This window comes from Micrasema longulum, unplaced genomic scaffold, assembly GCF_059751315.1.
Source record: "Micrasema longulum isolate JH-2025_06_02 unplaced genomic scaffold, ASM5975131v1 h1tg000261l, whole genome shotgun sequence".
NCBI classification, from domain to species: domain Eukaryota; kingdom Metazoa; phylum Arthropoda; class Insecta; order Trichoptera; family Brachycentridae; genus Micrasema; species Micrasema longulum.
In genome coordinates this window covers 217,504-234,314 of record NW_028277465.1, presented here as the reverse complement: position 1 = coordinate 234,314, position 16,811 = coordinate 217,504, and the positions used below count along the sequence as shown (strand labels likewise).

The 16,811-nt window shown below is 29.8% G+C and overlaps 1 protein-coding gene and 1 long non-coding RNA gene across 3 annotated transcripts; one reads left to right on the top strand and one right to left on the bottom strand.

Annotated features, from left to right (window-relative positions):
- Nucleotides 1–118: 118 nt before the first annotated feature.
- On the bottom strand, nucleotides 119–15,786 carry Det (baculoviral IAP repeat containing deterin). 2 transcript variants are annotated; one of them, XM_088224020.1, is made up of 3 exons: nucleotides 15,656–15,786; nucleotides 6,233–6,509; nucleotides 119–910 (listed from the first exon to the last, which is right to left on the bottom strand). In XM_088224020.1, the coding sequence occupies exons 1-3, from the start codon at nucleotides 15,673–15,675 to the stop codon at nucleotides 785–787; spliced, it is 423 nt and encodes a 140-aa protein (XP_088080146.1). In that variant the 5' UTR covers nucleotides 15,676–15,786; the 3' UTR covers nucleotides 119–784. The 2 variants fall into 2 exon arrangements, with proteins under 2 accessions (XP_088080146.1, XP_088080147.1); XM_088224021.1 differs by lacking the exon at nucleotides 15,656–15,786 and adding an exon at nucleotides 6,739–6,882.
- LOC148283088 (uncharacterized) lies at nucleotides 9,430–12,103 on the top strand. Its single transcript, XR_015821936.1, has 2 exons — nucleotides 9,430–9,557; nucleotides 10,740–12,103. It is a non-coding gene; the product is annotated as an uncharacterized LOC148283088 (long non-coding RNA).
- Nucleotides 15,787–16,811: the final 1,025 nt, after the last annotated feature.

Below are 16,811 nucleotides of genomic sequence, written 5' to 3'. Positions count from 1 at the left end.
TTTATACTTAGAGTATATACATATACAAAAACTTAGCACCAATTGCATAAAACAATATAGGTACTTAATCTTTTTTCCTTACAACAAAATAGAATAAAATTTTTAAATAAAAGACATGTTCATTTCAAAAATTTTATTACAATGTTTATAGAGAAAGAATCATACAAATTGTTTAATAATAGTATTAGCATATTTTATTATAAACTTAAGAGATTACATCTATACCTCAGAGGCAGACGGATGCAAATCCAGAATTTGATGAAATTACATTTTGATTTTCGTATCCAGTTTATGATCATGTCCATTGATTTTGAAGAAATGTAAGTCTTAGAATGAAAGAACCAATGTATTAAGATACTAAAACTACAAATTAATGCCATATATAATTAGAAATAACTTCGAGAAAGTAGATTCTTTAGACATGTTTGAAACATTTTACGTTTGGATTTGCATCTGTCTGCCTCTGAGGTACAGATATATTATTCATGTATAAAGTAAAATGAATGAATGGAAGAGACCATTGCAGGAGACTGCTGCAAGATATTGCATAGATTTATATACTATTAAGCGTTTTATCCAGATGTTTATTGAAATATATGCTTATGTAATAATTTTTGCTATTGTTTAATAATGTGAAATTGTGCATGCTTCCACTTTCCATTATGTTGTATCCCAACTCTCCCAAGTCCCAAGGACTCTTGGCCGCATAGAGTTAGGGATACATGACTTTTTTGTAATATATATGTATCTGTATGAATAAAATAAAAAAGAATATAAAGAATTATCAACACATTTGTATTTTGGTCTGCAATTCACTCATCTTCCTTTTAATAATTTCAGTTACTTTTTCTTGAGCATTCTTTACCTGCAATATATTATGTTCCAATGCCAAAATGATATTTTCTTCTAGCTGAAAAATCAAACCATGGATATTAAAAAAAAGTCCATTACTACAGCTTACATAATACAAAATAATAACAGAAAAAAGGTTATTTACAAAACTATAAAAAATATATGTATTTATTTTAACGGCACCAGTACCTTTAATTTTTTATTCATTTATTAGTGCTTGTACAAGGTATATCCAGAAAGAAAGTTCCAGTTGAGAAGTTAAAAAAACAAGCATGTTTTCAGAAAAAAAAATTGCAAAAAATCTTTAGACTTTAAGGCGGTTCATCCAGCCAAACACAATTTCATTTTCGTTTTAAGACGGTAGTGAGTTTTAAAAAGAGACAGCAATATATTTGTCCGTGCGCGCGGGTGAGTCAAGCTTGGGTAAAGTTAAATACAGTATGCCCGCTAAGTACCCGCAAAAATGAGATTTTTTTTACCTGCATGGTCATGAATTTGAATTTGAGTTCCAATAGTTCCTTTTGAAAACTATAATTACTTTTGCAAGATAAATAATATGTATTATGTTACAGTACGGACTCACGGCTCAATTTATTTATTATATTTGGATTATAAATTTGTTCTCACCTATCATTAATTTTCGTATAAACTATTTTTTTTACATCGTTTTTGGAATATTATTTATTCCATAGTCTTAATATATCAATGTGGTGGATACGATTTAATGCATAAAAAGTATACAAAAAAAAAAACAATATTTTATCATCAGTAAATATTTTATTATTTATCCAGATACATATCCAATTACATTAACAAATATATTATTGCTGATAAAAAAGAAAGTAAAAAATACCATTTAATTATTAATAAAAGCACACATATTCTATCTAATACTTAACATATTTTTTGTTAAAGCTACACTTTATTCACAAACAACATAATAAAAGTAAAATATAATATACTTGTTATGTCTTTAAAAAAAAAACATTTATTGAAGTCAAAACACCGAAATTTGCATACAAGGAATATCTACCACCGATGTTAATTCCTCTAGATGAGAAAATCCGCTACCTATGCTCATAATTCCCGAAACTATCGCGTGATTTATGTCAATTTTATTTGATTCATTACGATCTGAATGTATCGAAAATATTCTATTGCACATTTCACTTTTCACAACAAATGTGCTATAAAAACCTTTCCTAACTTCAGATCTAAACTTTAAATTTATAATGGAGCACTGTAAAGCATTGTCATGTTTTGCGATTTCTTGTAATTTTTCAAAAAAAAACCCTAAATCAATTATTCTTCGTCCACTAATACTAAAATGAGTATTGTCGTCTTCTTTTTTTTTTTACGTTCAAACAATATCCAACATCTTCTTCAAGTATTGTTTCAGATACCTGTTGGAAAAATAAAAAAAATATATATGGTATTTGCAATATCTAACAGTGCACAAGACAATAAAATAGGAAACATTATTTTATTATGTTCAAATTTTATTAACATAATTGAGTTTTCTAAGAAAAGAACCCTTAATGAGGAACGCAATTAGCTGTGGTTTTAATATGCATTTTCAATCACCAAAAAATCCGAGTTTGACTCAAATAAATATGTAGTTCCAAGAATCAACAGTGCTTATCATGGAGTGTGCATAAATGTTTCGGTGAATTCTATTTTTAATAAGCTAGTGATAATTAACTCAGTAGGTATATAAATTAAATGATTTATTTCATTTTTTGGTAATATTATTACTAAAAAAAAAAAAAACTAAAACCAGCACTATATCCAGAATGCAAAGCTGAGATAAGCTTTTTTTATTTTTTTATATTTTCTTTTATTCAGGAAACATACAGTACAGTTACAAAGTTTAATATTTTACACAATTGGACTTAATTCTAATGGACCAGTGAAGTTTCCATATTAAAAAGCAATTGAATCTAATGTTAATTATGAAAGTATAAAAAAGAGAAGGAAAAAGAAAACATAAATGAAAGTTGTTTAAAAATTTAAATTTAAGTGAAAAAAAAATATATTTTAAGGTTTGTAGTTTGTAGTGAGTATTTACAAATGGAAATAATATTAAAAATGAAGAAAACTTGTAAGAGTAATTAAGAATGGAAATAAAGAATGAAAAACATACTCAGATGTAAAAATAAAATAAAATAGTAATAACATTTTTTTTAAAAAAAGGAAAAACATAAACACATATTTATTTTAAGGGATTCAAAGAAACGATGAGAAGAATCTTTAAGTGAAATATAAGACAGTAAATTTAAATTTAGGTCAATTTAAAAAACATCTTCAAAAGTTGTAGAACAAAATAAAAAAAAGTCTTTTATGATGGTTCGCTCATGCGGAACGAATAAATGATGGATGTAGAAGTCGATGAAGGTCGAGAAAGACGTGGCATGATCAAGTACAATAAATATTTGAGTTGTCCCATGTCGGAATAATCGGCGTGCGCGCATGAGAAGATGCATGAATGTGAAAGAAGCATGCCACGTGTGCCAGGACAGAGAGGTATAGCGTTCTATTCTCTCTGCCTACCCCTTTGGAGAAATGGCGTGATGTTTAGTTATTTAGTTAGTTATTGAGCATAGCATAAATATGATGCGAGTATGCCTAAATTTATAAGTACAACAAGTGCTTGAAAGTGGACATATGAATTATTCTCGTGAAGATATATGATGCCAGGATAGATTGGTGTGGCGTTCTACCTTCTCTGCCTACCCCTTTATAGAAATGCCGTAATGACTAGTTACTAGTTAGTTGTTTATAATCAATTATATTAGGTAATTAAATTTATGACAATACATACGGTTGAATGAAGAGTATCGCAATTGTAATTTTCTCCATCATCAGCTTCATTTAAACTACTGGAAACAATATGCTTGTCTGTAGAAGATCTTTGGGCAGCCAATTCCCTTTTCCTGAAACACGTTTATTGTTTAGGTGGGTAGAGGTATATATATATATATTTTTTAAATGCACTAACAATCAACACAACATCAAGTATCCATCAAAGATGTTGCTACATTATCTCTGTTTAAATCACGTCTGAAGAAAAATCTCTTTTCTACTCCTTAATCTCTCCTCCTTCCCTCTTTTTTTCATTTTTCCCCTTGAGTAATAGTTTTGATCTAAGGTAATTTATAAACAAATACGTTTATTTCTATTTTTATATGTTCTGTAACTTGAATAAAAAAAATAAAACTATTATTTTATTGGTTGGTTGGAAAAAAATGCCATTTGGCAATAAGCCCGCCAATGTACAAATAACATTATGTACAAAACGTTAAATAAATAAATATTTATTGGATAATTCAAGGCCTCAGAAAACAAATCAATCAGTTGGTAATGTCGTTTCAGTTTCTATGAAGCTCTGCGCCTCATATATAATATGCTAAAGAATACTCGATTCCGAAACACACTGTAGTTATACATGCGAAAATATAAAAAAAATTCTTACCTATTTCTTTCTTCAAAAATCACAGAAGAAACGTCCCGAAAAATCCGACACAGAAAACACGTCCGTACTCGGTGAACGCCCGAGAGAACTGATACCAAACTGTACGTTTAATATATGATTGATTCTCAATGAAAATACATGATTTTATAATATTAATTACATTTATATTTTAGCATTTTTTGAAAAATAAAAAATATATGTAACTAGAAAAATGTGTGTTGTATAAAGAAATGTAAAAAAAAAAAACAATTTTAAAAGTAATATGCATAAGAAAGAGCCATTTAGTTTAAACAATTTAACCCAAAATGGACTCTGAAAGAATTGTATTTTACGAAAATTATATGCTTTTTTTCAAAAAACTAACTCATCATCGGCTTAGATAAATAATAGATCTTTCAATAACTACAATAAAACATATTACAATATATTATCTAAATATAGATAATTTGTGTTGAAAATGTTGAAAAAAACGAAAAGTGCACTTTTCCTTGCAATTTTTTAGTCAAATAAAATTTTAAAAAGAAATTTTTACTTCATCAGTTTACTAGATAAATGTTTAATCTTTTATGTGGTTTTAAAAAAAAAATGTTATACTTATTATTAGACTCTAAATTTTAGTTTGAAAACTGTCTTTTTTTGCTCCGCGCTGGATGGATCGCCTTAAGCTATTTTTCTACATAACTCCCACCATTTTGTAGGTACTTGTCATAGCGCGGCACAAGCTTTTGTGTTCCCTCTTCGTAAAAGGGACGGCCACGTTGTTTGTCGTCATGCATATTATTGAACGGTCTCACCCATCTCCTTATCATTGATTAACTTATTACATGTTCTACATACACCTCATGAATGTGGATTGGCTTGATGTACTTCACATGGAAACGTATTACAGACCTTACCTCAGAAACGTACACATTAGATAACTAACTCATAATGGCAAACAACTCTTTCTCAATAGGTCAGGGTAAGTACCACGCATGCGTGAAACTGCCATCGCAGCTCTGTGATGGTAAGGAATACAAACTGAAATTACTTTTTAGATATACCTCGCACATAATGGATACTATGATGAGCAGGTAAAAGGCTCAGAACTGTGTACCGCATGACAGGTTGTTATTAAAAAGTTGACAGCATTTAATACAACTAAAATGCAGACAGGTGAGTTTGACAGATGAGACTGACTGGAACTCAAACTCAAAACAATTCATCGAGTGAATGAAATATTACAGTGAAAATTATCTTTCAAAATAAATACACTGGAAACTCTATACGAGGATATGTTCCACACAGTACAGTGTAAAAAAAAGTATACTAAAAAGGGACAATCCTGGATAGGTTTCATTGCATAAAAATTAATTTGAAATTAAAAAAAAGTATAATAAATGACTATTGTATTATTGTACCTTATTTTTTCTTAAATATAACAAAACACTTTTAAAAATCACAACAAAGTTTTTCATTATCACTATTATATTATACGCCAAGTAAAATAGTTATGTAGGGCATTTCAATAACGAAGAGTATAATTACATTACTATTATGCATTGTTAAATTAATGTTAAAAAATATTTTTATTTAATTTTTGGACTGTGTTATTTTGGAACCATTTAAAATGGGGTCCAGTGTATTAGGACCAAGAATGGAACCTTAGACCTGATGCATCATGGGCAAATGCGCTAAAGACTAAAATTGACACATGTTAGTGTACATAAAAATATATTTATATTATAAAAATAAGTCATTTTTACATACACTTATATGCCTTAGAGCCTTTTTGATAAAAACATGACGAATCAAGATTAAGGAAGAGATACTGAAAATATTTAGAAAATAAATATAACAAACATTACTTGAGTTAAGACGATTAAATTTGGCAACATAAAAAATACAATTTATAGAAAAAAAACATACTGTTAATTCTTCCTCAGGTTTTCCAATCTGTACGAATTTGCAGTTAGGGGCGTGATCTATATGTTCCTGCCAAGGGTCATCATTTATATCCCACTCATGCATAACTTTCCCACACACGTAGCAAGCTGCTGAAATCTCATCATCTGGAAAATCTTTCGGTTTGTAGAAGCCCGCTTCAGCCATCTTCTTCTTATTGCAGATAGCGTCATCTGCGTACGGCCAACTCTTGAAGGAAGCCAGCCTCCTCTCCTCCGTGAGACTCTCTGTGGGGTTCATTCTAGAAAATGTTGAGGGTGTTTTGGGTCAAGAGACAATAGTACGAGGTTTCAATTTGAAATCTCAATATGTTTTTAAAAAATAATTGACTTGTTCACAGTTAAACCGTGTTTAACGCTTCTAAAAGCGATCGAATTCAAAGACGTTCATTAAAACAATTATTAAATTTCACTAAATGTTCAAATAAAAAAAGATAAATGTCAGTGATTTGTTTTTAAAATTGAACTCACTTAATCAATAATCTACAATATTCTGGAAATAAGTGTTAACTTTTATCAAAATTACGAAAAACGGAAATAAACGAAATTTGAAGTTTGAGGCAGTTGAAGTTAATCAGTATCCAGAAATCAGTGTTGCCAACTCGTCACGAGCACAGACTACAGATATCTTGTCACGAGCAGATGTCGCTAAACGGAGGTTCAAAAGTCGCTAGAAGCACAACCCCCTCTACAAATGCCATGGTACTCGCATAGAAAAATCCAATATGGCGATGAATCTTAGGCGATGCATGATGGTCCATCTATGTAAATCTATGGTGTATACGCAGTACATTTTGTATTGGTTTTCGTGTGGTTTTTATCGTGCGTCACGAGACGCTCGCATACAATTATCATTTTTTATAGTATTTCTAGTAGTGAAAACTCCAGAAAAACCTTTTAAAACGTAAGATACAATAGTGTTTAAATGTTATGTGCCTAAATGCAGAGGAAATTACGACAATTTGTCGAAAATAAGTGATTTTTCTTTTCCGAAAGATGAAACACTTCTACCAAAGTGGCTTCGGCCGATTCGTCGTCATAACTTTGTTCCTACGAGCTCGTCAAAGGTATGTTGATTGATATTTCTTACTAATAATCATAAATCAAAGTAATTACTTAAGCTTGGCGGTGTTTTAAATATCATCGTGTGTTTAAAAACATATTTTAAACTGGTTCCAATTTTAACTGCCATCTTTTAAACTTCAAACTTCCAAAATATCAATTATTATAATAAAATTGATTTCATATTTCAATAAGGTATAGAATGATGAATTGTGTATATGATTTTGAATAGAATCCCTATAATAATTATTTTATTCGTACACAAAAATGAGGTTAAACATTTGACATTTTGATAAATATTTTTTTGAAGGCTGCGTTGTATTATTTAAGTAGTTCCTTTAATAGTTATTTTATTTCATGTCACAAATGTTTTAAAAACATAAGACATTTGAATACTGCTTGTTTAAGTAGTTTCTCTATTTTTTAAATATTTTTGGTCACAAATGTGCTACTGTAAAACATTGGAACTTTTAAGATAGTCATCTCTTTGAGACTGAGAGCAAGCATTATTATAGTGTTGCTAATAAAGTATTTGAAAATTTTTTTTTTACTAAAAATTTGATTGAATTAATAATTAAAATTTGATTTACTTTGTTGTTTAAGAAAAACCTAAAATATTTTTACGTTACAGGTATGTAAATTGCATTTCAAGAATGCATTTTTTTAAACTGCAGCCTACCACACAGATGAATGCACTGGTCAAAATATAAGCCTCTCCCTGAAAATACCTCATTTACAACCTGGAGCTGTTCCTTGTATTCTACCAAATTGCCCCAAATACCTGTTTACGATGTCGGAGCGAGCATTTCCAACGTCAAAGGAATCTGTCCAGAAAAGGTATAAAAGGAAAAAGTTGAATAATATTAAAACTGCTATTGTAGAAAGTTTACACTCATAGAAAGATTATGAATCTCGGATACAGTTTTCAAAACTTAATGAATTTTTAACTTGCCTTCAAATGAATAGTTCAATCTCCAAAGAATGGCTAAAACACAAACGTGACAACTCTGTTATGTTTGTCATTCTTTTAAATGATCCAGATCCAACCATTTTAGCTAGTGCCTATTTAGATAGTAAATTATTGTTAACAATATATGGCATGGGAAATTAATATCAAATTAAATTTATTGAAAGATCATCAATATCCCAGAAAAATAAATGATATTAACGAATTTGAAATTGTATTACAGCAATAATTGTTATTATCAGATTCTAATACTGTTTCTGAGCAATATGACTGTGAATGTGTGCTTTATTTGCTTCTAAATTTAAAACAAAAATACTAAATAAATTTCTGAGCATTTACGGGGCTTATGACCTGTCATTGTCTGGTTTAAGTGGCTACTTTACACACTGTGTAACATTCACCTTTATTCCCATGTTTAAACATCCACATTTCCTCAACTCTTCCATCTGTTGACTTTAGTGAAGTAAAGGAGCTGAAACCTTTATTTCAAAAAAAATTTCCCTCTCTGTTGCAACAAATTTACATCAGAATAACTCCCTAGGGAGGGCCTAACCTGGTGCATAGATATATTCACCCAACTTTTTTGTAGCATTTTATTGTCAGTATCGTCATCAGTATCGCAAGTTTTTTAGAAACACAGATCATGTTATATTTCCACATAATCGAACACTACTAAGTCTTGGCTCAAAAGTTTTTGGGTTACATAAATAATAAATTAAAATTGTTAACTAACAAAGACCACATTGTAACTTTGAAGATCAATGAAATTCCCTTATAGCCATATTTTGACTATAGGGGGGATAATATTTTAAAAGCTGCTTACAATAATGATAATGCTCATGTTTTTATGATTCAAATTTTGCTTTCTTCATTTTTAAGACGTTGTGCACATTCTCCTTGTAAAAACTATAAATGCCATATAATTGCACAGCATTATTAAAATCATTATTTGCCTTCAAGAAATAGGATTTAGTGTTTTGTTTGTGGTTACTGATAATAATTGTATAAATAGAAAGGCTATGATGCATTTTAGTTCCCCACTCGAATTAAAAACCACTTTTTTACATCCATGTAATATGTTGCTCATTATTGTTGTTTAATGTTTTAGATTCAGCCCATATATTTACAAATGCACCAGGAATAATTGGTTAAATCAGAAAGATCCAGAAGAAATATTCATTTTTCCATACTTTGGCTATTCTGATGGAACTCTGACATCTAAGGCTTGTTTTTCCAATATTAAGACACTTCATCAAATAGAGTAAATATATATAAAATTTTCTTGTGTTCTCAATCTTAAATCTGTTTTTCCTGCTTGTTTTGAAAGACAAAATGTAAAATTAGTCCACAGTGTTTTTAACGAATTTGTCCTGAATGCATTAATGACATTGGGTGAGAAGCATAATTTAATTATAAAGTGGTGGAAAGTTGTCAATGAGAAAACTCCGCTTAAAGGCATTAGATTCAATGATGCTTTATAAAAGCCGCTTACTTCATCACCAGAAAGTGAACATTTTGTTTTTCTTTAGAAATTTGTAACATGGTTGGATAAATGGCAAGCTTTAAATTTGAGAAATAATGTCTTTACTAAAGAAACACATTTGGCTTTATCTCACACAAGTACAACTTTGCTACAAATGACAATATATTACATTCAAAATTTTAATTTTAATTATTTCAAACAGCAATAATTTATTATTATTTTCATATATGGGCACAAATATAACAGGCAAAGATTTCATAATTGTAGAAACTAGTCTTCCAGTACTAACGTACTTAGCTGGTTATTGTGCACGGGTAGCACTTAAAAAAATATGTGTGAGCATTGTTACTTTGTGATAAAGATCCGGGGTGGTATCCTGACCACTCTCGTGGCACGAGAGAGCAGTTTTTCTATAAAACTTTCTCTCGTGCCACGAGAGTGTCTTTCATACAAAACACACGAGAAAATCTGTTTTCTTGTGCCACGAGAGTGGTTTAGGATACCACCCCTAGACAGAGATTGTACCTAAACTCTTATTAAAAGTATGGATCATAGTGGTTTATTGTGCCCTCATGCAGATGTTCTTAATACTATGCTTTTTAACTATATAATTTTTGAACCAAAAACTTTTGAATCCTCAATTTGAAAAACTTTTTCTAGATTGCAATAACCAAAGAGATTTAGTAATTCAAAGAACTATTGAAACGATTTCAAACCAGCATTTTTTTTAATGACAAAGCTTGCACATCTGGACATTAAAATTATGTTATAGACCAGCTACAAATGCATTATTAAATAACTATGTTAAAAAAAAAGGAATTATACTGGTGTAAGAGTAACAAAAAAATGGAAAATTGCTACAGTTTCCAATAGCATATTAACGTGTTTGTTAAATTATACCAAATCTTTTGAACTTTAATCATGAACAAATATTTTTTGTATTATTTTCTATTTTTCCAGATGCATTGCTTCCACTTTCCATGCTCCTTGATCGGAAGAAACTTGATACTGAATTGACTCAAGACAATAATATGAAAAGTGCTACATCTTAAGTGCATTATGAATGTTAATGTTATTTTTAATTTATAAGTATTTTCGAATGGAATATTTCATATACAGAACGATATTAATATAAGGTGCTTATATTTCACTATGAAAAGTATATGTAGTGGAACCTTTATCTATCCTTTTGTATTTCTTACCTTCACTGTTTATTTTTTGGAAGAATCCTTTTAAAATAATCTTTAACCCTACAAGACAAAAATACTTGTGTATATATTATCCTCTTTGCCTTATTTTGTAGTTTTAATATTTTCAATTTCCCCTTCATTACAAAAATAATAGAAGAACAGTAATTTATATGTGGGCATATTATTGTTTTATGTATAAGAACACTATTTATATCAATCACATTTCTCAATCTTCCCATGTATTTTTTTTATATATTGAGAATGTGTTTTAAAATTGAGTTTTTTTTTATCTACGTACACTCCTCGATACTTAATTTTATCCACAGAATTTTTGGCTTCATTATCAATATTAATACTGTATCCTTGCGGTATATTTTTATCTCCCAATATAAATATTGGTTTTTTGTTTTTCTTTTATTTCATTTTTATTTATTCACTTAGAATCATTTTCAAATATTTTCTAAATCATAATTAACCATATTTAATACTTTATCACAATTATCTTCTGATATGTAAATAAGTGCATCATCTGCAAATATGTATTTTGATTTTACAACATTTTAGAGATTTACCGATGTAATTTATATGTGTGATAAACAATATAGGACTGAGGCCACCTACGCACACACTTTAGAGGAATATTGTATGTAGGTCCATATCTGTGATTGTGTTTTTTTCTTGAATGAATTTTAATTTTTCTTTTGTTAATTAATTTCTTAATTCTGATTGGCATGTTTCAAAATATTATATAATGTTTCCTTCGGCTCGGGACACCCCTGTGGGGGTGAAAATTATCTTTAAAGTAAAAAATAAATATAAAATAATAAATAAATAAGCTAAGTGTAGTTTCTATTTTCAAAATAATAAATACTAACTGTTAATTATTGTTGATTTAGTCTTATACCCGTATGCAGAGACAAACCTTAAGGTGAGGAAAGTACATTCTATTGTCTTCAACTTCGGGTTATTCTCTGCATTTGAAATTAGAATGTACTTCCCTCACCTTAAGTTTTGTCTCTGCATACGGGTATTAGAGTATATTTAGTAGACATATCTTATTTAAAATTGAAATTTTAAGTACTATGTTTTTTTAATTTTCTATGTTGAACATTATAAATACATATTTTAAACATTTTTTTGTTTTTTATTCTCCCTAAATTGGTATAAATGTTATGTTTCATATTATTATTTATTAATGTCAATGGCAGTGAATGCCTTTTAAATAATAATGATTTTAATAAAATTATCAAGAAAATTCTTTAGTTAAGTTTTACTTAGTTTAATTTGACCAACGAGCGCTTTCCCCTGAGCAGGCTTAGTATAAAAGTTGAAAATCTTGTAAACAATTTACCAGTCCCGAAGATTCCTGTTTAGGTGAAAGCGCTCATTGATCAAATGAAACAAAATAGAACTTAACCTAGGAATCTACAAAAACATTAATGTTTTAAAATAATACATAGCAAAAAAATATATAGTAAGAGTGGAAAGTTTAGTGCTACGTTTCGGTACATAAAAGTAAACAAAATAATACAAAATACAAGTAAAATCTTGGGCTTGTTTGTTGAAAAATGTGATATTTAGGGTTTGCAAGAAATAGTCTCTAGAATGCATGCATGGAATGTAAAATGTTTCCTTTGGCCCGGGACACCCCTGTGGGGGTGAACATTATATTTGATGTAAAAAATAAATATAAAAATTATAAAATAATACATAAATAAGCTAAGTATAGTTTCTATTTTCAAAATAATGAATACTAACTGATTATTGTTGATACCTAATTGAAATTTTGAAGTACTATGTTTGTAATTTTCTATGTTAAACATTATAATTACATATTTTAAAAAGTTTAAAGCAAGGTGTACGCTGATGATGCACTTCTTTTAGCAAGCAGCAAGGAGGGTTTGCAAGAAATAGTCTCTAGAATGTATGATGTATGCATGGAATGTAAAATATTTCCTTCGGTCCGGGACACCCCTGCAGGGGTGAACATTATCTTTAATATAAAAATAAATTTAAAAATCATAAAATAATAAATAAATAAGCCAAGTATAGTTTCTATTTTCAAAATCATCAATACTTACGGTTAATTATTGTTGATTTAGTAGACATATCTAATTCAAAATTGAAATTTGAAGAACTATGTTTTTAATTTTCTATGTTGAACATTATAAATACATATTTTAAACGTTCTTTTGTTTTTTATTCTCCCTAAATTGGTATTTATGTTATGTTTCATATTATTATTTATCAATGTCAATGTCAGTGAATGCCTTTTAAATAAAAATGATTTTGATAAAATTATCAAGAAAATTCTTTGGTTAAGTTTTACTTTGTTTAATTGGACCAACGAGTGCTTTCTCCTAAGCAAGCTAAGTATGAAAGTTGAAAATGTTGTAAACAATTTATAAGTCCTGAAGATGTCTGCTTAGGCGAAATCGCTCATTGGTCAAATTAAATAAATAAGAACTTAACCTAGATATCTACAAAAACATTAAATTTTAAAATAATACATTTCAAAAAAAGAAAATATATACAAGGGCAACTGTATAAAAGAAATAGATTTTATGGGTATTGAAGCAAAAATGGAAAATTTTGAAGCAAGCTGTACGCTGATGATGCAATCCTTTTAACAAGCAGAAAGGAGTGTTTGCAAGAAATAGTCTCTAGAATGTATGATGTATGCATGGAATGTAAAATGTTTCCTTCGGTCCGGGACGGTTAATAATTAATAAATAAGCTAAGTATAGTTTCTATTTTCAAAATAATGAATACTTACGGTTAATTATTGTTGATTTAGTAGACATATCTAATTTGAAATGGCATATATGATATTTCAGTATTCATGGAGTGCGAATTAGTGACAAATGGAAGGATATAAAAAATTATAGTATTTGAAAGGGGTAGTAAGGTATACATACCGAGTGCATAATAAATGTGAACGACATTACCTTTGAGCATATAGAAGAATTTTTTGTATCTAGGAAGCATGTATTCAAGAGATGGAAGAGTAGAAAAAGATGTTAAACGCAGAATGAATACGGGAAACAATGTAAATGGCAAACTTAGCATAGTAACTTTATTATTTTTATTTTGAAAGGATTAACCCGCTACCAAAGTCTCTATTTTAGAGATTTGACAGCAGATAGGAAAGAGAAGATGTGGAAGGAAGTTATACAGAGAGTAATACATCACAGCACCCAAGCTAATTGAGAAAAATCTTTGTTGGATTTTTTCTTGCAATTGGTGGGAATTGAACCTGCGATGTCAGTTTCACAGTTGGCTGTCTAACCAACTGCGCTACAGCACGTACAAATAAAAATATATTAATCTAAGCTTGACTGGCAGTGCATAACTATGTTTTAGTTCCGACAATTATATATAGAGGTGAATTATGAAACTGACAGAGGAAGGAATTCAATGTATGAAAGCCAAGTAAATGCGGTCAAAATACGATATCTAGCTTAGGCGAATGCATGGAAAATCAATTATGAATAAATCCAGCCTTGCGATACGGCGAATAGTAAAACGGATATGAAAATATTTTTCAAGAATGAAGGGTAGAAAAAGACGACCAAGAATGTTATGCAGTACATAAAGTGGCCACTTGAACCAGCCGATGACAGATCGTAAGCCCTGTTAATGTCTGGAATTTCGTAGATCTTCTCTTAAATGATTTCCATTTATATTGTAATTTGTTAATTACAATAGAATTCCACCAAGAACTGACAATATTGCAAATCATAACCTATTTCAGTACGGAGCATCAATTTCACAAATTATGCTTATCAATTTGACATTTTTGACAGTTGTTTATTGCACATTTTAAAATCAAGATGGCGGCGAAGATTGGTCTTTTGCCGCCATCTTGATTTTAGTACCCGGGCCTTTGTAGAGGTGGTTTTGCTAGAAGTCGCCAGATCTAAAGATGTTAGATAGCGGGGGGAGAGGAGAAACAAAATAATTGTAATTTTGATTTGAAGTAAGTAATATCACATAATATCATATTGTTAAAAGTAATTAAATGTAATATTAATGACAAAAATATTTAATTTGAATAAAATAAACTTTAAATGTCTATCTTCCCATTCCTTTCAATATTTTTGGGAATGTTATTTCCATATCACAAGTATTTCCATTTTTACTTTATCTTTTTACAGATCGCTTAAAAGTCGCTAGTATTTATTTGTCGCTAAAAAAATAAAAAAAGTCGTTTTCAATGTCGAAATGTCGCTTAATCTAGCGACAAAGTTGCTAAACTGGCAACACTGCCAGCAATTCAGTTTATATCTTTAGTCTGTGGTCTGTGGTTGAAATCATAGACCATCGATCAAGTTGTCTTCTTTCAAACGATCACGGAATCAAATTCAATTATAAACACCCCTCTTCCGCTTCCACTCCCACAAAGTCTACTACAAACCATTGAGTCTTTCTTATTTTTTAATAATAATTTTCTATGCATAAATGTGTCCATAAAAATGCCCATTGGGCGTATATATAAATAAATAAATAAATAGATATAAAGGATGCGGATATTGTAAATAGTATATTGTTCAAAAACGATTGAACATAGAAAACCGTAAAAAATTGAAATCTTCTATTGTTCGATAATTCCTGGGGATGCCATAAAACATCGCTTATCAAAACATCGACACTGCAGATGATAAAATACGAAAATGCCACTCAGACACTGATATCATAACTGGCATCCTGTGGGACGATGGCAAGTGACAGATCCTTGAAGATTTGGTACTGCCCCTACCCCCAGAATTAATACCCCAAGGGAAGCAACTAAAGGTGATCTAAGATCCAGGTCTTGCTAGCCAGATATTTTTCAAGATAGTTTTAAAGCCTTCCACATTTTTTTTTCATTATAAAAAAAAACATCGCCATTTCGATACACCAATTTTTTTCATGTCAATAATCTATGTTTTATCCTACGTTTTTTAGCGATGTTTTGAAAACATCGGTGTATCGTAAATCATATGCATTCACCGATTATACCACTTCTCAAAATGGCATGGGGGATTAGTTTAGTCATATTTATGTAATATCACGACACATAAAAATAACTTATATTTCAAACACTCTGGTAAAATTACATACAATAGTGTTATCTATTTAAATAATAAAACGCAGTCCTCCAAAGAAACACGGTCAAAATATGAAAATGGAATAAAAATACCCATATAGATAAATCTTTCTCAACTAGGTAAGAAAAAAATTCAAATTTTGTGTTTTTTTTTTACGTTTCACGATGCGGTAATTCTATCTCCCCTTTCTTAAAACTTAACGTTACGAGTAAATGAAGTGATATGATTGTCACAAAATTGGCCCTATATAAATTATCCAACTATAATAATAATAACAAGTGAGTCATCTAGAATTGTTATGTTGACACGTAATCACAATTTCATCCTCAAATCACGCATGCACGCTAAACCAAAATAGATGGACAACATTGTCTTGTACCAGCTTTGAGAACAGCCTCGGCTGCACGGGGCAGAAAGCTGGGAAAATACGAAAATGCGGCTGCAGTTTGCCCAAGAGCGCAGAGAAAATAAATACACGACTGCGTTTATCATGAGTGAGTAAAAAAAACTTTTTTTAATATTATATCAAGATGTACATGATATTTGAAATGATTAAAATACGAACGAACAAGCAAATCGCTATTGTCATAAGGTCCTGTCCGTACGAGTTCAGACGAGGACAGCACAAATTGAAGGAATTTTTACTAGAGACGCGTTATTTAATTAAAAAATAACGTCAATTTTTTTTATGTGAGCGACATGGTCTTGTTTGTATATTGAGGGTATACCTCAAGAAAAAATGAAAAATAGAC